The sequence below is a fragment of the Saccopteryx leptura genome, chromosome 3, assembly GCF_036850995.1.
Source record: "Saccopteryx leptura isolate mSacLep1 chromosome 3, mSacLep1_pri_phased_curated, whole genome shotgun sequence".
Classification (NCBI taxonomy): Eukaryota; Metazoa; Chordata; class Mammalia; order Chiroptera; family Emballonuridae; genus Saccopteryx; species Saccopteryx leptura.
Window position 1 is genome coordinate 124,315,375 of NC_089505.1, and position 23,962 is coordinate 124,339,336.

Genomic DNA, 23,962 nt, shown 5'->3' on the forward strand with positions numbered 1-23,962 from the left:
AGATGCACACATACTTAGCCCTCAGCTCCTGACTGGGCCCCTGGGGCCTTCCCTGCATGGTGGCTCTCTTGGTCCCCATGGAAATAGTGTTGGTATTTTTTGTGACTGTGTTTCATCTGTGTTTTTCTATGTAACATTTAAATACAGAGCTACAAATTCATAACCCATAACCAATATATGGCCACCAGAATAAAAACATTAAGTCTTCCTTATTTTACTCTCCCCTACTACTAAAAGAGTTTCTGAAAGAAATCAGTCTTGGGTTTTTATCTTTTTTTACCTAGGGCTTTAATCCTCTGTAGGCAGTTTTAAAGAGAATGTTTATTTCCATGGAGTACTTTGTATTCGTCTTAGCTGGACTCCTACCCCGCGGGCGAGAGGCCCGTGAGGAAGCCTGTTTGTGAACTGGGTTACCGCAGCTGGTGTCCCCGGCTGCCCCTTATCTCATACCTTGCAATTCACAGGCAAGTCTCTCCTCTTCTGTCCTCCGCTGGTGCCATGCAGCGTTCCGTTCTGTATCAAGGAGAGTCTCCAATCTTTTTTCCTCTTACTCTCTGAAGCGATGTTCCCCTGGTTTTTACTTTTCCTAAAGCACCCTCCTTCTTGATGCTGAGCGCAGTCTCTAAAGCTAGAGCACGTAACGATAACCCAGTTGTGCTGGTTGCAGTCTGGTACTAAGGTGATGGTGGGTTGGGGGACTGATAAAGGCAGGTGGGCAGATATGACACAGAAGTCCTTTTCTTCACTTGACCTTCAGAACCTTCATAGGACCTGAGAGTGTTTTCCTTCCTCCTGAAACAAAGGTCTAAAATAAAGAGAAAATGTAGAAGGTAAAAATTATAGCCCCTCTACAGGGGTGGGCAAAAGTAGCTTTACAGTTATGAGTAAGCAAATCAGAGTTTTATTCTTATATTACTATTTATTAATTCCTGTATTATTTTCCACTGAGTAACTGTAAGCCTACTTTTGCACACCTCTGTATTTATTTTAGATTTCCATAAGTATATGAATAATTAGACAGAAAGATAGTTTATCAGGCAACATGCATCACTGGTAGGCATGATAAATCTCTTTACATATATTTCATCATTATGATGAATTATGAATTATTTGGATTTAGGTCCAATGTTTGCAGTTAAGGGGCAAGTGTTTTGTCTATATTTTTTCAAATTTCATTTTAACTTTACACAAATTAAATTTATCTAGGTAGGTTGATATCCGACCTGTTTCCTAAAACTCATATCTAAGGTTTATCATTGAAATTATTGTTTTAAAAAATGCCCTTTAAAGCAGCTCAACTTGGTGTGTGACTGTTTAAAACAAATAATTATAAAAATATTTTAGTACAGTAGTTATTAAGGCTTCTTTTCTATACAAGATAAATAAAACTAATAAATTGGCATGATGAAAATGGATTTAATTAGGTAAATTTACTTAGACTTGTTGAGGTGGTGTCAAAATTAGGATAAATGGTATTTTTAAATCAATGAAATGAGTATCTGTTATTCTTTGGATTGCAAAAATTTTCTTAGAACAGGTAGCAGGGTCTTGCTATTCACACACACCTCTCTCATGCTTACTCTTCTGTGTACACACACACACACACACACACACACACACACACACACACACACACACACCACAAGCACAGTGACCCGGGGAGAGAAGGGTCCCAGCCCCTGGAGGGTGCTCAACATTCTCTCCTCCTTTCTCAGTTTCTAGTTCTGGCCTCTGCCTCGGTCTTTTCCTATTATAACTCTGTTATTCCAAAAGAAGGGAATATCCTAATGGAAAGAAAGAATTGTCATTTGGGGTTTTCATATGGGAGACAAAAAATGTATTTGAGTTTCCTCACAACTCTCTTTGTTTCCTTCCTATAGAGAATAACAATGCCACTCGTTTTCTGATCCAGAACCCAACTTGTTTTCCCAGGTTCCCTCCTACAACCAACACAAACACAGACATTTACCAGCAAAAACAGAAGCTGTTGGGAAGAATTTTTGGCTGCTGAAGCGGCTCCTGTCACTAGGACATGGCAGGCTCCTCACTGTATTGTCTCCCCACCCTGGCCCCTGTGCTCCAGAGGGAACTTGATGTAATCAGTCCTTCCTGACATGTGATGTCCTGTCATTTTCCTTCCCTTCATCTCTGCTGCCGCCCACAAATCAATAACGTTGCCTGGGAAGTTCAAACTGGTTTTGCAGCCACCCTGAGTTCTGTGTTTCTTAAAGGCTATGTCAGAAAATGTAAAGTTTCCTAATGATATTTCTGGCTGATGACACACGCAGAGCTGATGGACTATTTATAATCAGCGGCACGATCACAAACACATTATTTTTACTTTGCTGGGGGGGGGGGGCTGTCACTTGCCACCTCTCTTTGCAGACAGGTCAATGCAATCTCCACCAAACAGAGCTAAATCCTCTTTGAAGAATGCATCTGCACACTGGACCCCCCCTTTAAGTTAGGAGCTCCCCAGTTCTTTAACCCACCCTTTTTATTGTTGTTGTGCCGGGGGGGGGGGAGATGGAGGCAATGAATAATTTGTAGCAACTGCTTTAGATTCTGGCCATGCCTTCACTATAACGTCTCCAGTCTTTGCTGCTCAGATCCTGCTACATTCCTGAGTGTAGGTGTGGCCGGCACAACTGAGGCAGCAGACACAGCTACCGTGTCCAGCGCTTGCCCCAGTTTTACAGGACTGACCAGAGCACAGCTGTCGTTTGTTGAGCAGCTACTATGTTCTAGGCAATGCCCCTGGTAGGCATTTTATATACAATATCTCATTAACCCTCTCAAACCTGTTTGTGGCAAGTGCTGTTATTGCCAGAGAAGAGATGGAGGGTGGGGGTAGAGTGGGACAAGAGTTTAAATGACTTGTCCCCAAAGTCACACAGCTGACTGTGTGAAAGCCCCAGGACTCCAGTTCAATTCTCTTCTAACAAATGACACTTGTTCTCTTTCCACTACCCTGTCCTGCCTCTTCCCCATTAAGTGGACCTTTGTGTATCTATGGTATGGATGTGCAGGGGCTCTTACCTATTCCCAGCTTGGGCAGCTCCCATTAATTTAAAGCTGACCATAATGATACATGAAAGAATTTGAAATTTTTCAACCTGGGGGTAAACCCTGGTATAAAAGAAACCATATACTAGAGGAGGGTTTGGATTCACTGCAATGGGAAGTGTTACCTTATAAAGATATTGAGCTCTCTCTCTTTCTCTCTCTCTCTCTTTTGCTCTCTCTATCTCTTTCTCTCTTTTTTAAAAAATGTTTCCACAGGACAGAGTTTAGGGTATGGATTCGTTAACTATATTGATCCAAAGGATGCAGAGAAAGCCATCAACACTTTAAATGGACTCAGACTCCAGACCAAAACCATAAAGGTAAGAGGTGATATGCTGGCTCCTGCTTGGGGAGACGCTGGTTAATTTCATCCTTCGACCTAATGAATAATGGCAATGAGGGAGCTGGAAGTGGTGTTCTTTGTTTATTCAAAGGGCATTTGTGGGGAACACAGATCATTACAGAAGAGCGAGGAGAAGACTGAGTAGGGAAGGGGCCAGGAGCTGTGGGACCTCCGGTCTGGAGGGCAGATGGGCTGTCAGGGATGACCACCCCTCCTGGAAAGCCTGAGAGCCTGAATCTGCCGAGATGGCCAGAACTGAGCTTCAGGAAGAAGCTGAGGCGAGGAAGCTATTCCAGGCAGAGGGAACAGCGCATGCAAGCTGTGAACATGATTATAACCGTAGTGAATGGAGAACAGTGTATAGAGCAGTGTGACCTCAGTTTGATGGGGAGATAATGAAAAGATGAGCTGGGGGCAGGGATCTCCTATGCCAAGCTGAGCTAAAGGTAGAAAGAACCCTCCTAACTGAGACTTGAAAAGGAAAAACCAGTTATAAGTAAACACACTAGCGTAACATGTATATATAAGATCTGTGGGAGCATAGTAAAGGAATGACAGAAAAAGGAACATTCCAGCCATCTGAAAATAATCAGACTGGTACATAATATCTCACAAAGGGTTAGATTGAGAAAGACAACCAGTTACCCAGCGCCTGCTCCTCCAGACCAAGGTTTCTATAGCTGGATTTTCACTTTTTGTTCAGACTTCACCTTTGCTGTTTTGGCTTTGAGGCCCCCTTCCAACAGTCAGTGCTGAGCTCCTGAGTGGTGCCTGCCTCCTGCCCGTCCTCCCCACCTAGCGTCATCCTGTTTGGGGGCAGCTGCCAGCCGATTAATGAGTGCCATTCTTCATAGCCTATTAAACCACGAGGAGGCGTCTCCTGGGCACTCTTATCCTCACGATAGCAAGTCTGACACAAAGTAGGACAAAAGAGAAACCTCTCCCAGAATGGAAATCTATAGATGGCACTAGCTCTCAGTGTCTGAAAACACAAACCAGAACTTTTTAGTTCAACAAGAGTGACTTTTCCAACATCCAGACTAACAGAGGAGACTAGTGATATAAGGTTATCTTAGCTGGGAGGTAATCAAAATAAAAACATAGCCAAAACAAAACCAGACCTTCTCTTTGGGGACTATATTATGTGATTTTCTTCCTTCCTTTCTTCTTCCTTTCTTCTTCTCCTTCCTCCCTTCCTTTTTCCCTTTCCCCCTCTCTTCTTCCTTTGCTTCCTCCCTTCCTTCTCTCCTTTCTTTTGTCCTTCCTCAAGCAACTTTAGTTTTCCAATTGAGTTTTTCCTCATTTATATAGATGATTGTTTTCCTGATCTCATACAGTCTGTGGTACACACAGACCCCCAAATGGGCCTGGTTCATGTTGCCTCAGTCTCGGCTTAGAGTCAATCCCTATGAGTTCTCTATGGGAAATAATTGAGAATTATTTAATTATGGGGTAGTCCTCTGAGAAGTAGGAGAATTAATTTCTTTTGAAGGAGAAACATAACTATTCTTGTGCTTTAAGTAAAGATGGGATGCTCACATCGCTAGACTCTTTGATGAGGCCACACCAGGTTGAGAACTGTATTTATGCGTTTGATTGATTTTTCTGTGCTATCTAATTTAGCATCAGAATGTCAGACTTTTACTCTTCCCTTGATAGACACCCTGACCTTGGAGTGAGAAAGATACTTTTCTTACCTCTGCAGTTCTCTTGAAATCCAAATTTCCCCAAGAGCTTAGGATCAAATTATCAGCCATCCATTCTGTGTCTATGTTTTTAAAGTATTCCATGAAGCCGTAGGTATGTCCCAAAGGACCGGGTGAACCCAGCCTTTCTGATCTGAGAATGCACCCCTGGCCATCAAAAGCAGTGCTTTGTCTAAGTGGATCTTAGCGACAAAGAGCATTGATTATTTTCTTTCTGTGAAGAGCCAGTCTGCCGGCTTCCCTTCTCCATATTCCTTCCCCCACCCCCTCACCCACCCTGTGCTCACCCTGCATCAAAATGCTGCCAACACATTTGCACCCAGCAGTAACGTGGGCTTCCAAGGCACTGTGGGATTGAAAATGCATGATGCCACGGCTGAATCAATAATTTCCATTCTCTACGACGGATGAAAATTTAATGTGCAAACCTGGGGAATTCAGCCCTTTCATTAAAGCAGTTTATTTGCCATACTAAAAATTAAGTTTGAGTGATAGGTTCCTTTATTAACTTTTCTTCTCTTTCCTAAAGGGACACAGTGTTTAAGGTAAAACTCATATTAAAGGGGAGAAAAAAAAGCAAACCTTTTTTATGTGCTGTTAATAGTCTCATTATTTATTAATTTTTAAAAATTGCTTTTCTGCCTTTCAGGCCACTGTTTACTTCTTCTGCTTCGGTTTGCTTTGACGAGTGGCATGAGATTTATCTCTCTACTCTGACTCCATGAAGGAATAGATAACTTACCTATCTGAGGGGAAACAAAAACAAGATTTTTCTGAAACATGCATTATAGAGATCTCCTTAGAATCATCTAGCTATAGTCAAGTCTCTCCCCTCTTCTCAGATTTAGAGGGCATTTTTGGAGTGCTTCATGCAAAACATGCTACTTTAAATGTAATGCACATCACAAATGCAGGCAAACCAGGAGTTGATTCCTAAGCTTTGAAAGTTAGTGATTAACAGCTAGATTTGGAGATAGTTCTGGAAAGCCGTGAGGGGTGGTAGAAGCTGCAGTGAGCTGGAGAGCAGTAAAAAGGGAAGCTTTTCTTCGGCTATTGCTGATTGTTTAAGCCTAGATAGTTGCCAGATCTTCCAATCATTGAATAGAAAATGAAATCCAGATTTTTTTTTTATGCCAAATCTCTCCGTTCCTAAAGGTTGGATACCAAAACATTTTAAAGCATTATGTAAGTGGGCCAAACATAACTTAATAGTGAACCTGTAGACATGCAGTTGGCAGCCTCTGAACTCAAATTTAAATACGCAAACATTGTTTTGCTGATTGGAAGCGAATGACTCATTACTGGCTGCTAGTAGAAGGTGCCCACAAATGATGGTTCTCTGTTAACAAATACTGATTTCCCCTTTATTAATGGGGGATGTGATGTGAGCGTGCAGATACTGAGGTGTGTGGAAGGCAAGGCCAGGCCTCTGGCGTCCGTGAGAAATACAGTCTAGACGTAGACACGTCAGCCGCAATGACTAATGTGGATGACTGTGGATAACGTGCCCATTGGAAAAACAAGTATCTTATCTGGAAGTATGCATTACAGAGATCTCCTCAGAACCGTCTAGTACATGTCTGCAAACCAGGGACTGCAGAGGAATTGTTCTTTGGATTATAACTTGTTTAGTGGGAGAAAGTGGCTAGGTTCCCACCGCTCATCTTACAGACCAGGCTCCGACAGATGAAGTGACTGTCAAAGCCACATAAGTGGTGAGCAGTGCAGCTCAGTTAGCATCCGAAGGTTCTGTGAAGGGTCTGTCAGGAGAGAAGTTGTTTAATATGTGACCAGGAGCTTGAAAGGAAATAATAATAATAGTGGTGCTACCTTATATTGAGTATTTACTGTGTGCCTAACACTATTCTAACTCCTTTACATGCTTGATCGCGTTTAATTCTTGAAACATCCCTAAAGCTAGGTGCTTTATACAGAGCAGCTCTAATTCTTAAAATAGCCCTTGAAGGAGATGCTATTTATACAAATGAGAAAACTGAGGCCCCATGAGGTTAGGAGACTTACTCAGGATCACACAGTTGGTAGCAAGATTTGGAGTAACCAAAAAAAAATGTTTTAAAAGGAATTTGACAGTAGGTCGTACCCGCTGGGATGTCACACTGCCTGTTTATTCAGCAAGCACGTGCATTCTGCAAGTGTGTGGGAGTGCATTTGGCTCAGCACACACATGGGTTATACGCCCGGACGTGGGACGCAGCCACACAGAGCAGACAAATGAATTGCGTGTCTCCTCCAGGTTCTTCAGTAAACAGGCTTGTGATTCGGGGCTGCTGCTGTCACCCTGGCCACTGACCTGACTTCCTTCTGAAAGCATTTCTTCTCAGACCCCTGCTTCCCAGGCAGTGCCGCGGCGATCGTTCTGCCCATGAGTGTCAGACAGGCACGGTGCTTACATCGGCTAGCCTGCCACAGAGCCTGGCTCCTCACTCGAGAAACGAGGTCTTTTCTCAACATTTCAACCCTGAGTCTAATGGAGATGATTTGTCCCACTTAGGGCTTTTGTGGTGCTATCTGTTTAGTTTCTTCCCCATTTGTCACCAACATAGATCACTTTAGAAAGCATCTGGTAAAATGGCTACGGATTCTAGAAAATGATTTCCAGCCCCCCTGGACCCCACGTCAATGCCTGTCTCAGCCCCAAACCTCTCCGTGAGCTCCAAAAGAGCAGCTTCTGAACTTGCACTGTAAGTCCAGCCTCTCATTAAGAAGCACTCCATTGAATCCAGTTGCGGTGGTCCAGCTCTTTGTCATATTAATTAGGAACAAAGGAAATCAAATGGTTCTGTGGTACTTCAAAAGAAGGATATGTTTATCCAAAATTTGGATATGTGTGCAAGTTACACTGAGAACGTGCAGTAAAAAAATCCTATTTACAATAGGATTTGAGGGTTTGCAATTCCTCCCAGTAAAACGTTCACAGTATACCTGCTTGGATTTTAACCTGAGTCTGAGGAGCAGGGTTAGAGAACTGTTCACTGCTTCACCTCTGGAACCTCTTGTCTCGTAGGGCAATGGTCCCCAACCCCCCAGCCGCGGACGGGTACCAGTCCGTGGGCCATTTGGTACCGGTCCGCAGAGAAAGAATAAATAACTTACATTATTTCTGTTTTATTTATATTTAAGTCTGAACGATGTTTTATTTTTAAAAAATGACCAGATTCCCTCTGTTACATCCATCTAAGACTCACTCTTGACGCTTGTCTCAGTCATGTGATACATTTATCTGTCCCACCCTAAAGGCCGGTCCATAAAAATATTTTCTGACATTAAACCAGTCCGTGGCCCAAAAAAGGTTGGGGACCACTGTCGTAGGGGACACAGACATGCAAAAGACCAACTCTAAAGCAGTGAGATGGGGCGGTCATGTGGATACAGGGGTTCCCATTTGACTTGGAGGGGCTGTAGGAAAGTAGGGAGCTGTACAGGGTTTAAGGAGGGGTCAAAGTAAAGCTCTAAGAAGGTTCACCTGGGTGTTTAATGAATGAAACCAGCAGCTTGCAGGCTGCTGCGGTAGATTTTTGTCAACATTGGACATTGGTTTTTATCAGCTCTCTTGAGAGAATTTTTTTTTTTACTCATTTCAAAATCAAGACATGCTTATGGATGATTTGGAAAATGCATTATTATACAATGAAGGCAGTATCAGCCATCCCAACTCAATGTGATTATCATTTTTATGTATTTTCTTCCTTTTTTCATTAAGTTACATGTTTGCAAATGGTTTGATGTCTTTTCTTTTTCTAATAATTGCATTAAGCTGTTACTCAAATTATAAAAGTATGTTTTTAAGAAAAACATTACCAGAGCTCTGGTGCAAACTGGAAGAGAACGTGATCTCAGGACTAGGTTAGGGATAAGGGGACGAAAGAGCTGTTTCTGCCACTCAGTGAGCCCAGGAGGGTTGGCACTCCGGAAGTGGGTGGCAGAGTAAGAAGCAGCTCTGCTGTGAGGCAGGAGCCCAGCTCAGGGCGGTGGACTAGGGAAGGGGAAGCTGTGTGAGTGAAGGCTTTCTCCCTTCCGGAAGGAGAGGAAGAGCGAGGTCTTTATCCAGCCTCTGTGCTGTGATGCTGCTTAGCCACTTCTCCATTCTCACTTTTTTCTTCTAATAGCGCTAGGGTGCCTCTAGGGAATCTTCCCACACATGAGTTTTGCAGGTTCCAGTTTGTCCCTCCCCTCCTTCCTCTAGCCCGGGGTCATCAAGGAGCCATGCCGCCCTCCCTCCCCCCACATCCACCTGCCTCGCTAAAGGCCTTCATTCCGCTGAGGCATCTTTTCTTTGCACTTGGCATAAGCAATTATTCCTCCTATCACTGTCCTTAATGCTTCCCGGAGAGTTAGCAGATCATTTTTTGCTGACGGTTATCACCCCACCCAGAAATAATAGACTGCCTCCCTTAATCTTATTAATAACGAAAAGGCACTTTTCTCTCCTCCCCCCCCCCCCTCCTCCGTTGCAGCTAGAGTTGGAGCCAGTGCAGGAGCATGTCCCCACCAAGGACAGCAAGGGCGGCTGGATGGCCAAATCCCCGCGGAGCCAAGAGAGGGACAAGGCATTGCCAGTGGGAACTGGAGACCCGTTTCCCCAGTTGTACCAGGCTGCTCTCTCGCTCCCGTGAGAGGCTCTGCTGGGCTGCTGGCCTTCCCAGTGCGCTCGCAGCTTCCTCTGAGTGGATAATTTCAGACACAGGAGTAGAAGTCTGAGAGATAGTTTCCCTGCTATCTCTGCCCAGTGAGGTTGATATGATCCCCGTATCTTAGAGATCATCCACAGTGCCCTGTGTCTGGATTACAGAAGAAAATTGAACAGGTCCAGGTAGGGAGGAAATGAAGGTTTTCAGAAGCACGTGGAACGGGCTTCGGCTTTATCAGTCTGCAGGAGTAGAAGCAGCCAACAGTGTGATGTGAGCTGCTTAAAAAAGAACCTTGGCGCACCTTGGCTGTGGTGGAGAAGTGTGGGCTCCAGAGCACAGGACTTAGTGGTCCTTTCTAGGTCACACCCGGTGAACTCATCCTTGTTGTATTGTGTCCGATCTCAGCTTCACCATTTTAAAAGACCAGTCACCCTTGGGGTTGTGCAGAGGCAAATGACAAAGATAGCAAAGAGGGTGCTCCACTCACATACTCACCCCGCAGTGGTTACTTTACCATTCTCTAGGGGGAAGATGTCTGAGGTGACTCTGAAGCTCAATCCTATATTTCAGAAATCTGTGAAGAGAACTTATGGAGCTATGAGGGTAGAACATTTTTGCCTTGGGTGATAGTGAGTCCCTGATGTCAAAGGCTTTCAAATGGAGTCATTAGGGATGATGTAGAAAAGATTCCTATACAAGCCTAGAGTCTGAATAAATGATCCTAAAGGTCCCCTGTAGGTCTGAGATGCTGTAACTTTATGTTGTTTGGGGGCTTCGAGCTGTCCTGTTCAGTAGAGTAGCCACTAGCCACATATGGCTATCATTTGAATTTAAATTAAGATTTGAAAAAATGAAAAGTCCAGTTCCTCAGTCACACTAAGCACGGTTGAAGTACTCAGTAGCCACGTGTAGCTAGCGGCTCAGATACTCAACAGCACAGATCTAGAATATTTTCATGATCCCAGAACGTTGTATTGGGCAACGCTGGCCTAAAACATCAGTGGCCCCGGGAAATCATCACTTCTCCGCGGTCATCATGAAGCCCCAGAACAAATCGGCTGGTAGATCAAAGGTCAAAAAGCTTTTCCGTCTTCCCTTCCCCCTTGTTATTCAGTCAGAAGAGCCTGAGCTGAGACGGGGAGTCAAGGCCTAGCTCTGTCAAAAGCTACTAGGATAACCTCGGGAGCTTACTTGACTTCTCTGGACTTACTTCCTCATCTGGAGAATGGTTTCTTCCAGCCCTTAACAGTCTAACTAATAAAATATTAGAGCACAATCTTTCCAGCCTGGTAACATTCCCAGGTGATAGCAGCTTGTGCCCGGTGCACGGCTTGTATTTTGCTGTCCATGTTAGTCTGCCAGAGCAGAAAGATCCCAAAGCTTGGGGTCATACCCAGCTTGTCTTAGTTTGTCTTTGTGACCTTGGATAAGTATTTGACCTCACTGAGCCAGAGCCTGTCATCCAGAAAATAGAACTAATACTATCTCTCTTATAGGTAATCATGGCATACAGTAGGCGCTCAGTCATGATCCCCAGAATGAAGATGAATAGGGTGACTCCTAGGGTGAAAATTACATAAGGAGAGGGGAAGACTTTTTCCCATCTACATGTTCCAGAGATGCATAATGAAGAAGTCTGAGTCTTATTAAGCCTCAGGCAGCATATAGAAAAGGCTTTGCAGAGTGGAAAGTGTTATGGCACTTCCGGCTGGCCACAGTGACCTCACCAGGCTTCCATAGAGCAGAGGCAGGAGTGGCGGTGAGGAGAGTGAGCGGGTGTCTGAAGCCCTGAGTCAGATCATCTTTTCCACTAACCAGACCATGAAACCATTAGCACATCCCTCCCTTCTAGGGGCCATCAGACAGACAGTGAGATTCTTGTACTTAGTAAGCCCCCTCGATAATGTGATGGACTTTTAAAAAGAAGTTGTAAAGCACACGAATCTACTACCACATGGTTTAAAAAAAATAAAATAAAAAGACATGTATTCAGCCTACTGTGTGCCAGAGGCTCTACGATATTCTTAGATTCTCTTCAACTCCATGATTTCCTCTAGCTCCTTCTCCATGGCAGTCAGCTCCTGGGAGCTAAAATTCACTGCACACAGTGAATTACACACTTCTGTATCAATCCAGAGAACATTTATTCAGCTCCTGCCCTACGTAAGGCTTTGCAGCTAGATGCCACCGGGGTCTTCACAAACTACCAGAATGCTTAGACTGTTAGGGCAGATGGCTGTGACGGGAGCAGGGCGTGATAACTGCTGCCATTGAAATGTTGCCATCTGTGGAGCCCAATGAGAGAGCAGTCATTTGTGCCTGGGCCTCACGGAGGAGACAGCGTTCAGGCTGGGCCTAGAAGGATGGGCAGGAGTCCATTTGTCATAATGATGAGCAAACAGCAGGAACAAAGACATGGACGTAGAAACTTTCAGCCCACCTTTACTTTTTTGTGAATTGAGGTGTAGAGTGCAGGGAGAGATTAGTAGGAGAGGAGAGGTTGGGCTGGACCCCAGAGGGCCTTGATTGTTCAGGTAAGGGTTTTGAACTTCCATCACAGGGTGCTGGGGCAGGGGGATGTGGCGCATTCAGAACTCCCTCAGAAATGTTTGTTTAGCATCAGGTTTTGCTCCCGATGACAGGGTATCATGTATCAGGTGGCAGATGGGAGAAGTATGAGGACAGGGGCCACATAAGCTGACACCCGTCCTACCTGTGAGAGGCTGACCCTCACAGTTAGAACTGTGTCTTCCAGGAGCCAACTGACTTTGTTCTTCTCTCCTGGCTCTTGGAGGCGGGGTTGGAGGTTCCTAGGAGGGTTGCTCCCAGAAAGCCCCAGCCACACCAGAGTCTGTTCTTTGCTGCTGTGCTCCCGGCCTCTGTGGAGCGAATGTCCCCTAGGGATCTGCATACTCTGGGGAGTTTGTGCTCACTCAGAGTGTGTTACAACAGACTGGGGGAAATCTGCAGTCTGCTCCTCTGGAATGATTGGTCTCTGTGTCTCCTCTGCTAGACTAATAGTCTTACATGTCAGGGACTATTGTATTCATCTCTGCACCCCCAGTGTCTAGCATACGGGCTGATTACATAGCAATCGTATCAAAACCACTGTTTATTGAGCACTTACTGTGAGCCAGGCATTATGCCTAGGAATCTTAAATGCATTAGCTTGTTTAACCCTTAAACATCTCAAATCCTAAACTACATTAGTCAAGTAATGCAGCTCAGAAAGTTTAAGTGACTTACCCCAATGTTATGCAGCCAGTAAGTGGTCAGAGTTCAAACCCATATCTCTTCAACACAAAGTCCTTGCTCTTAATGAGGCTACTACGTCTCCTTTCCAGTCCAGAATAGATGCTTAATTTCAGTTAAGGTGACATAAATGAGAACTTCCTTGTAGTGGCCTGTCTCAAAATATATAGTTGCCTGATACTCTTAACCAGTACCAATCAGTGAGATCCATAAGATAAGAGGTGATAAAAACAAGAAGGATGCTCCTGGTGTATTAGAATAGAAATAGGAGGCTAGAAGTTATGAGGGAGGCAGTTTTGAGCTCAGTAGAAGAAAGAATTTTCCAATAATTACTGATGGCCATGATGGTATAGGATGCTTCTTAAGGAAGTGAGCTTCCCGTCCTTGGAAATGTGTTAGTGGGTAGCCAGCTGTGTGGATCCTGCCTTGCACTTTTGAGGTCACTTACAACATCAAGTTTCTATGACGCAGGTTTCAAGGATGGTGCTTTCTGTTAGGATCATCCATGTCACTTATCACATTTATTTCCACTTACTATGAACCATGGTTGTAGAGATTGGCAGTTTTGTGAATAGAATGCGGAGCTCATGAAAGCATACAGTCATTGGTAGAAGTCCTTATTGTTTTTCGAAGGGCCCAACAAATGACTCCTCCAAGTTCTAAACCCATTGAGAGATGAGACACAAGAGAAAAGCCTATGGAATCCTAAGGTCATCTTTATTACTGATCAGGCCCCAGATGGATTCAGTGGGCACAATGAGGTTCCTAACACAGAACCCCATACTTGGACAGATTGACATACCCTGTCACAGGTGCTCTGGCCCCCACAAGGCCCCCCCATACCAGAGCATAATCTGCTCCCACAGAACCTGAGAACCTGGAACAGAAAGTGCGCTTCTGGCTGACCTCTGACTTCCTGGAGGGAGGAAGCAGGCAGTGCTGCAGCTCGGTGCTGTTTCCTTCACTGAAGCTGGTTTAGAGCAGATGCTCCACTCCCCCAGGAAAGGAGAGGGGAGAGGGGACAAGGGGCTCAGACTGCGCCTCCTGGGGGCTCCCTCACAGGGAAGGAAACGCAGGGAGTGCAAAGTGAGAGTTCCCCGCCAGTATCCTCCTTCAGGAACAGCCTTTGTCTTCACACTCTTCATTGTGCGCTTAGTTCCCGAGCTGGTGGGGTCCTTGAAGCAGAGAAACCCCCAGCCCTCAGTCCCCCCGGGCCTGACACGCAGGAGGCACTGAGGAAGGAGTGGAATGAATGAACTTCCATCTTCTAATGCCAGTGATTTTCTGAAGCAGAGAACGATGCCTTTCCTCTCATCTCATCTCCTTAAGAACACCCGAGGTCCTGCCTTCATCGTGTTTTCTAAGTCCTCCGCCTTTTCTGTACCGTGGTGGCTCACACAAGGGCAGACGTTGCCAGATGACCCAGGAAGTGTTCTCCCCAGGCAGCGCTGTTTCTGCCGGCCTGTCCAGGCCAGGCCCCTGGCTGTGCACAGGGGAAGGCAGCCCAGAGTGCTGTTTGGGGATGAGCAGCCCCCAGTGCTGGTCCTGAGCCCCGACTGTGGGGCATGACAATGCCTGCCAGCCGTATGACCTTGGTGAGACTCTGAGAACAACCTTGTGAAGTCACTTTGGAAAGTGCAAAGTACTTTGTGGATGGGAAGCAGCGGAATCTGTAGGAATGTGCTGGAGCTAAGTCAGGGCAGCGACAGGGTAAAGGGTGATCCAGACCCCACCAGGATGACAGAGTGGTGACAGAGGACAGTGCCTCTATAGGAACTCACGGGTGGTGTTCCAATTGGAAATGTTTGCTTGTGTGGCCAAATTGAAAAGTGTGTCCCATGCTGGCCCACACAAAAGCCTGTGTGACTCATCAGTAATCACATTTACTAAATATCTACTAAATTCTGGCTATGTGCTAGACACATTTAATCTATTATCTCAGTGCTTTACAATAACCCATCAAAGGAGAATTGTCCTCCCCTCTGACAGTAAAGAAACTGAGACTTATCAACATGTAATTACTTGCCCACGGTCACACAGCTAGTAAGTGCTAGAGCTGGCCCACAGCCAAAGCTGGTGGCTCCATGTATGAAGGGGAAGGGTTGCTATGAGCCTGCAGAGATGGAAGGGATGGGGAATTTTGAAGGACTGCAGATCTTCCTTCCAGATCATTTATAAAGTCAGCCATTCTCCACTACCTGCCTTTGGGTCACCTTTACCCAAGAGAGAGGATTGGCTGTCCACTTCCAGCTCTTTCTGAGCCCCAGAGCAAGATCGGTGCTGGCCTAGAAATGCCAGGCTTGTCTTCAGATTGTGGATGAATGAAGCAAGCAGGACCCCCATGGTCTTAGGCATGGGGTTCTCCAGGATGCTGCCTCCAGCACTGGAAACCCAGGGCTCTAGGTCACTGGCTCAGTGGGGTGAACAAGCCAGCAATGTTTGCCTCTGCAGGAGCTGAACACTGGGATTTTCAGAAATGTTTCACCCTCACAAAGGGCCTGCTACCTGTAGTCACTTAGTGAGGATTTAATAAATATATGAGGAGACTTGAAAAGTTTAGATCCTGGAATGAGTATTTTGGATTCTGAATGTGGGAAGATCCTTTTCTTTTTGGTCCCCTCCTATATGTTTCCAGGAGAGGGGACTAAGAGAATAGTAGACTTATGATTTCAAATAGAGGAGAAAAACTAAGCAGCAGGGATTGGCTTGGCAGAGAATAATCAGGTGCTGTTCACCTTTGGGGTTTGTTGCTGCTTTGTGGCTGGGGCCCGCCCCTGGAGACGTAGAGCAGTAATTCTCCCTGACTGCGATTCGCCCTTTGTCAGAATTGTCTTTTGAGGAAATGGTTCTGGTTGTGTCGTTGGCTGCTGAGGGCCAGCTCCTTTCTCAGGTCTGTTCCAGCCTGCTCCCCTCTGTACCCCAGTTCTGGCTTCCCAGGACTAATGGGAATCAAGGTCATTACTATCCACTGAGCATTTACGGGATGCCAGGCAGGCACTACACTAAGCTCTTGACCTTCATCTTCCTGTTGGTCTTCACAATAGTGGAAGGACAGCATCAGGCCACCATTCCCTGACACCAGCACACACTGTCACACCACCTGTCACCACCAGTCTCATCTCACCTCTGTCTCCTTCCTGACTTTTTGAAGCCTTAATTAAAGGGAGATTAATCATTTTCTTCTCTGTGTTTCATTTGCAGCTATATGTAGCCCACACATTTGTGGCATTGTGGTAGGTGGTCTACATGTGTACTAATCCATTCTTCCACTTTACTCGTTTGTTGAATACCTTTTGAGTGTTGTCTGTTGTACCCATTGCACTTGGAGCTCCTTTAGGACAAGAGAACATGCCCTGTTCTTGCATGTTGTATATCCCCAGCATGCAGCACTGAGCCTGGCGCATAGTAGACCCTCAGGAAATGTTTGCTAAGAGAAAGCCTCTAAGTGACATCTAGCCCTAGAACACTCTTTCAGTCCTTCCAACCTCAGACACTGGAGAATGGAAAGTGGAGAAGACAGCTGTGATTTGGGGTGCTTAACTCTCAATAATTCCCCTTAATTCTCAGGAATCCAAGCTGCAGTTAACCCCAAAGAGCCATTAGTGTCAGCATCATTTGTTATGACTAGTGGATGTTCATTCACTCTTTCAGTAGTCTTTGAGTGCCCTGTGGTTTTCGGTCTCTGTGCCGGGAGCTAGAGCCACAGAGATGAATAAGACGCACACATACTACCCATGGCCTCAAGGAGATCAGCAGACTCGATGGAGAGATGGTGACTCAAGGTCAGAACAGGTTAAGTACCGTGGGTGGGCTCATTGAGAGCCCTGCTGGGTGGGGGTGGGTGGGGGTTAGGAGGAGGTGAGATCAGGGAAAGCTGTTTAGAGAAGGTGACATTTAACTGAATCTGAAAGAGAAGTAGGACTTGGACCTGAAGAAGTAGGTGGGAAATTCCCTCCCCCCCCCGCCATGAACAAACACATCATGATAGGAGGGTATGGTTTAAGGAAACAAAAAGGTCATTCAGATAATTAACTTGTCAGTAAGGGGGAGGGGGAGACAAGGGTGACCCTCATTATCAGGGACATATCACTATGTTTCTATTTTTTCTCTCCTACCGCTCCTTCCTTATGCCTACAAAGAGTTTTTCAAGGTTATAACCAGAAAGACTTGGTCCCTTAAAGGATAGGGGTGGGGTAGCCTGGTATGGAGGGGCATCCTGTCCAGCAGTCTCGTGGGATTCTTGGTTCTTTATTCCCCACTCCCCCAGAAATGCACACAGAGGGTCCCTTCATGTTAAGGCCCCTCTGCCAGTCAGCCATGTCCTGGGAAGGGACCTGGAGGGGCCACCTATGAGTTTCTAGAAGTAGACACTGCAGGCATACTGCCTTACTCAGTCAGCAGAGAGAGACCAGAGATAGATTAGTCACTGACATCACATCTCTTTGTAGGTGTGGGACTCATAGAGGCGCCTAGCACCTCTGTCGTGGAGAGGGAGAGGGCGCCGTGGTGCGGGGTCTGCTCATTTATGGTTCCTCTTTGCTAGACCCCGTCTCAGAAGCAAGGTTCGCTTCACTGCTTGAGATGTTGTTCTTAATGCTGAAGGTCCAGTTTCACATGTACCATTCCTTTTGCACGCATGCTTTTGTGTGTGCAGTGTGCATGTGCACACTGCACACACACTCAGCCCTATAGTCTTAGCAGGTCTAGTGAATTGGTTGTAGATGAAATAAAACTCCCAACTGAAAATTTCTAAGGCGTACAGGTCCCTTCCTGTCCGACGTTGTCAGATGTTCTCTGAAATGACTGTTTTCATCATCTATTCTGAGCCATAACCGCCCCAGAAATAGCTTTAGCAGGAAAGTGCTTTTGTTAGACTAGCTGTAAATTATATTTCAAACGTCTCATGTTGTTTTCTTAAAAAATAAATAAATAAGTAAATGAAAGTCTAAAATTAATGACTGCTGGGGTTTGCTTTGCTTGTGTGTATTGCTTACAGATTTGGCTTCTTGCAGATGGAATTTCAGATCTGTTTACACTTCTGTGTTAGCTTTTTGGGGGAAAGAAACAGTTGAGCGATCTGAGAGGACAAATTTACAAAGTCGAACTTATTATAACCGTCGGTGAGGCTCACGTCTCTCCTGCCGCCCTCTTCTCCCTCCTGTCCACCGTGCCCTCATTCTGGTTATCCTGGTTTTATCTGCTCCGCCTCCAAGTTCTGCCTCCAAGTTCGAAGGCAACTGGTTCCTGCAGATGTTATGACAAGGTCACATATCCAGTTTCGCAAGCAGATGTTCATTCAGCCCCATTTCACCAGCGCTTTGTCGTTCAGTGAGAGCAGACCTTGTGGGAACAGATTGGAGCAACACAAAGGATGGAACATAAAAAATCTTGCCGAGAACCTGATCGCTTTTATGTGCTCAAGAAGAAAGGGGTGGGGGTGGGGAGGGTGGCAAGGAGAGAAACCAGCAGAGCAGAATTTTATAGGTTTTTTTTTTTTTGGTTTATTCAAAGATTATTATGTGTTGGATACAGTAAATCATCTATACACCCACACCCAGGAGGTAAATCTTCAGAACTCTAGGCGTGGGTAGTTCTGCATTTAACAGCTGCCATACAGTAGCTATTTTGTTCTGCACTCCGAGACCCTTATCTGTGCATTTGTTTTAAGTTATTGTCAACTCTCCTCTTGTTCCTCTATTGCTGTTCTCCTGGTTCTCATCACTATTACAAGAGTAGCTAAAAATCTGAGCTACTGCGTTATTTAAACTGACACCATTAGTTAGAATGATAGATGAGGCACTCTCATCTTGATTGTTGACTCAGTCTCTACTCGGAGGGTATTGCCTATAATGGATTTAGCTCCTCTTGCCTTTTCCTAGGTCTCATATGCCCGTCCGAGCTCTGCCTCAATCAGGGATGCTAACCTCTACGTTAGCGGCCTTCCCAAAACCATGACCCAGAAGGAACTGGAGCAGCTTTTCTCGCAATATGGCCGTATCATCACCTCACGAATCCTGGTCGATCAAGTCACAGGTTAGGTGTTTCTTTGTCATTTCTTTCTTTGTGTCTCAGTGTCACCAGCCCGTGCCCTGTGACCCATAGGAACAGAGGTGTAATGGTTACTGAGGATGAAGGTTGTAGAAGATGAGCAGACAGGTTTTTGACCTAGGAGAAAGACTTCTTCTCCATCAACTGCCCACATTTAGAAAGTGCCGTCTCAGGAGGCCGGAGGTCTTCATCAGGGGAGCTATTGCAGCAGCAGCCGGCAGGGCTGTCACGATGATTCAGGCATCAAGTTAAGAGTGGGATAGATGGCCTTCAAAGTCTCTCTCAGCCCCCAACCAGGTAACACTACATTTGAGTGTGAAAATAACGTGTATGTATCGCTCTAACCCTGACGGTAGCATCATAGAGTTAGAGGGAACCTCAAACTGCCTCATTTTGCCCCACATGAGGAACCCGAGGTCCAAAATGTGGGAAACTGACTTCGGTCCAACTAGTTAGTGTCAGTACAGAGATCTGAACCCAGATTCCAGTGCTGAGGTACATTATCCACACTAAAGAAAAGTAACCACCTCCTCTCAGTAAAAATCATAAGGCACCCTGGGCATTTTTAATAACAAAATGTTTTCCCCTACTCCCAACTTGATCCCAATTTAAAACACCCCCTAGGAGTAGTTCAGCACATGCTCATCATTTAATTTAGGCATCAAACCCTCACTGAAGCTGGCTGTGCCACGGATTCTGTGCAGACAGACACCAAGGTCCCGCGATGGAGGAGGCACTAAGGTCCAGGGATAAGGAGGCACAGTCCTTACAGGACTCCAGCGTGATACACCTGCTAGACCTGAGGCTGTCCAGTGCACCGTGAGAGCAGAGGAGAAGGCACACTCTGCCTGGTAGGAATTGTTGAGAAGGTTCCATTGAGGGTGCAAAGTTTAAACAAGGTTTGAGAGGATGACTTGCAGTTTCTGCAAGAAGGAAGGATAGAGCGTTCTGGGCAGATAGGGTGTATCCCATAGCACAAGCTAGTAGGGTAGAGTTCAGGCATGAAGTCGAGGAAGAACACAACCTGTCCTAGGAACATCTGGCTGGCATGAGGCTCAACAGCAGCTTTGGGGCAGGGTCGTCAAGGGTATTAAGTGCCACTCCAAAAAGTCTGAACTTCCTCTGTTTGCAACATGGAGCCATGGGAGGGTTTCTTTCCTGGATTTTATTTGTTAATTTGTCCTTGGAGTCGGCGGCAATGAGGAACAGGTACCACGCATGAGGTAAAAATTGAAAAGAAAAAGGTATAGAAGGTGATTTTAAAGGTTGTAATGTTGTCAGAGTTTGCTTTCCAAATAGTGTACTTAGTTGCTAGGTGCGTAAGCCCCCCTGGAGGAGGGGAAGCTGGACAGTGGGTGATCAGTTTCAGCAACTGAAGGGAGAGGAGGGCTGAGCAGGGAGGTGCTGGCGGTCTGCAAGGGCCAGGTGTGAGAGAGGCCTGTGTTCTGTGGGCGGACGGCACCTGTCCAGAGCCACGGTGGGGCAGGCGTGCAGGCAGAGGCGTTTTGATGAGTGAGAGAGATTCAGGGGCCAGGCTCAGCCCTAGCCCCACCGGTGGGCCGACTCTCCACAGAATGCCCTTGGGCCCAGCCCACCACTTCCCTGAGATGTTCACTAGCTTATTTTGTTCCCTCTTTTTTTTTTTCTGAAGCTGGAAACGGGGAGAGACAGTCAGACTCCCGCATGCGCCCGACCGGGATCCACGCGGCACGCCCACCAGGGGCGATGCTCTGCCCACCAGGGGGCGATGCTCTGCCCCTCCGAGGGGTCGCTCTGCTGCGACCAGAGCCACTCTAGCGCCTGGGGCAGAGGCAAGGAGCCATCCCCAGCGCCCGGGCCATCTTTGCTCCAATGGAGCCTTGGCTGCGGGAGGGGAAGAGAGAGACAGAGAGGAAGGGGGGGGTGGAGAAGCAGATGGGCGCTTCTCCTATGTGCCCTGGCCGGGAATCAAACCTGGATCCCCCACACGCCAGGCCGACGCTCGACCACTGAGCCAACCGGCCAGGGCCTGTTCCCTCTTTATGAAGGTTCTTTCTCTTTCCCCAGGAGTGTCCAGAGGGGTGGGATTCATCCGCTTTGATAAAAGGATTGAGGCAGAAGAAGCCATCAAAGGGCTGAATGGCCAGAAGCCCAGCGGTGCTACAGAACCAATTACTGTGAAGTTTGCCAACAACCCCAGCCAGAAGTCCAGCCAGGCCCTGCTCTCCCAGCTCTACCAGTCCCCCAACCGGCGCTACCCCGGCCCGCTTCACCACCAGGCTCAGAGGTTCAGGTAGGCATGCCACGTGACCGCTCACCTTGCTACCTGGGTACAGAGCTGGGCAAGGACCAGGGAAGCTCGTGGCCCCGGAGGATGGGGCAAGGGTGAACACCTCCACCCCCAGGAATGATGGGGCAAATTCCCCTCCCTCAGCCTCAGTCTTCCCTCCTGTAAAATGAGATGATTGGATCAGATGCTCTTCCAAGCCCCCTCCCAACTTAACCACCATGACTGTGGTGAAACTTCAGGTTCTTGGGTGGAAACAAAATTTCTGCATTTAACCAAATAAGAAGGTTCAGTTTCAACAAGAGTTAATCACAGATGTGACCAGATCCAGCAGCTTAGACTTAAGGCTAAGGCAGTGGCTTTAATAAAGTCAGAGAAAAGAGTAGGTCAGAAGGCAAGTCCTTGCCAGAGAGAGGGGGATGGCCTGACTCCCCTTTCTTCTGTAGGTAACTGATGGGTTAGGTGTGCGGGGTACTCTCTTCGGGGGTACTCTCCTTTGTGTTAACTTCACTCTGACTATTAAATCAGCGATCTCTGGGAAAGCAAGGAGGAAGATTTTTATCTACACCTTATTAGTGTTTCCTTTAAGAACCCCCCCCCCCCCAGAAGCTCCTGATGCACTGGGCATCTCCTTTCTCCCGGGAAGAAGAAAGGCAGGTTTCTCTCCAGAAAGGCAGTGCGAGTTTGAATGGCCTCTATTGTGCAAATGATAAGAATATTCTTGACCTATCCATAATAATTCTTAATAATTACTCCACGCATGTCCCAACTTCCCTTTAATGAAGGGTGTTTTCCCGTTTCACACACCGCGTGGGAAGAGAGGCGCCCTCCCAGCTGGCCACAGGGCGGAGAAGGCTCCGCCTCTGCAGGGGCCTCTGTGCCCTGGGGATTCGAAATGGTTAACGATTTCATGAAGAGTCCAAGTCATCTAATTTTTATTTTGTGTGAGAGCACATGCAGTATTTATGCAAAAAGGCTTTCCAGCAGGCTTCTAATGGTGGAAACTATGGTTACTACTGCCCCATGGTGTGAATAGCTTGTCCCCAAAAGGTACTGTGCATGAGGGAGATTATAGCATAATAGCAGTTTACTGCGAGGTGCTTGCAGGTTGTAAATAGTGAATTTTTTTTTAATTTTCACCCCAAAACCTCCCCTACTCCCCCAAAAATGTGTGTAATAAGAAGATTCAGTTAATGTAGCTAAACTAAGAGAAAAGATTCATTCTGATACGCATGGCATGTGTGCATGTCTTGTTAATATGAAAAAGACCTTTATTCACAGGTTTAATTACAATAAAATGTGAACAACTTAAGAAGCCGTCACCTCTTTTTAACAATTTCATGCACAGTATAAAATAAAATACACATGAATGCTAAGAGGTGGGGGCAGTGGGATTAGTTTAGACCTTGAAAGAAAGCGAGATTCATTAGACACTTGCTTTAAACTCGAGCATTGACCTGAACATGAATGACTGGCAGTAGGAGGCAGGGAGGGCGGACCTGCTGGTGGATAGACTCCTAAGCACGGGGCAAGTTGTTGAGCTTTTCTTCTTTGAAAATGGAGCATTCTTATTAATAGTTCCATTGAGCGACCTTGCCATCTGCGAGGCATTAACCCAGAGATCCTCCTTCTCTTTGCAGGCTGGACAATTTGCTTAATATGGCCTATGGCGTAAAGAGGTAATTAAAACTCCGCAGACTGCCAGATGTCCGTGTTGGCACAGACTGGGGCTAGAATTTTTTTTTTAATTCACTAACTTTACTTTTTTTTTTTTTAATTCTTCCTTTTTCTTCCACCAGCATGTCAAATTCTTACTTTTCATTTTGGACCTCAGTTGGTTTTGTTTCTTTCAGGGCACACAAAGTCTGTTTGTGTGTTTCACTTTTTCTTTCATTTGCAGGTGGGCTTCTCCCATGGTTCAGGTGCCACAGCTACGAGCTACCGAGCCCTTGATAGTCTGGCCCCCACCCCCAGCGGCTTCCCTGAGGGGGAGGCTCCAGCTCTGCCCACCCATTTTGCAAACTTGCAGAGCAACTGTTTTGCATTAGCAATGCCAAGATTCAGTTAAGAGGGCAAATTCCTGCAAATCAAAATTAGAACAGTTTGCTAATCATGGTTGACAATCTTATGATTGTCAGTGGAAAAATTAGATTTTGGACTACCAGCCCCTGGCCAAAGCGTGAACAAATGCGTGAGGGACCTCCTGCCTCCCGCCCCTACCTCAGTGTGCATCTCGGGGCACAGCCTGGGAGTGAAGCGTACCTGTGTGCACCTCAGCCAGGGGTTCTGTGGGGCTTTTGTTACAGGTTTTGACGGTTTTATAAATGCTCCCATGATTATACATGTATGTGTGTTTGAATTTGCTGTTTCATTCACTTACAGCTTGTTTGTGAGGTTGGGGAGTCTATTTGATTCAGAGCTTTGGGGGCTCTCTAAATGCACTCACAGGGGTGCTCCAGGCCTAGTCTGAAAGCTGAATCTCAGGGAGCTGAGCGCGTTATGTCACTGTGTCCATGGGATTCCCAAATGTGCTTTCGATAAGCTCCACTGAGCTGCTAGGGACATAGCATCTTCATCATCCTGCTCAGTAGAGCTGCACAGTTTAATTCCCCTCCGTACAGTCGACGGAAGG

At 46.3% G+C, this 23,962-nt stretch overlaps 1 protein-coding gene across 9 annotated transcripts in view; it reads left to right on the forward strand.

Moving 5' to 3' along the window:
* ELAVL4 (ELAV like RNA binding protein 4) overlaps positions 1–23,962 on the forward strand; it is a 158,276-nt gene that overhangs the window by 129,294 nt on the left and 5,020 nt on the right. For all 9 annotated transcript variants that reach the window (XM_066376243.1, XM_066376241.1, XM_066376238.1 and 6 more), the window contains exons 3-6: positions 3,283–3,386; positions 18,896–19,049; positions 21,111–21,336; positions 22,971–23,009. In XM_066376243.1, the coding sequence (XP_066232340.1) occupies positions 3,283–3,386; positions 18,896–19,049; positions 21,111–21,336; positions 22,971–23,009 (523 nt within the window). The remainder of the gene's footprint in view (positions 1–3,282; positions 3,387–18,895; positions 19,050–21,110; positions 21,337–22,970; positions 23,010–23,962) is intronic.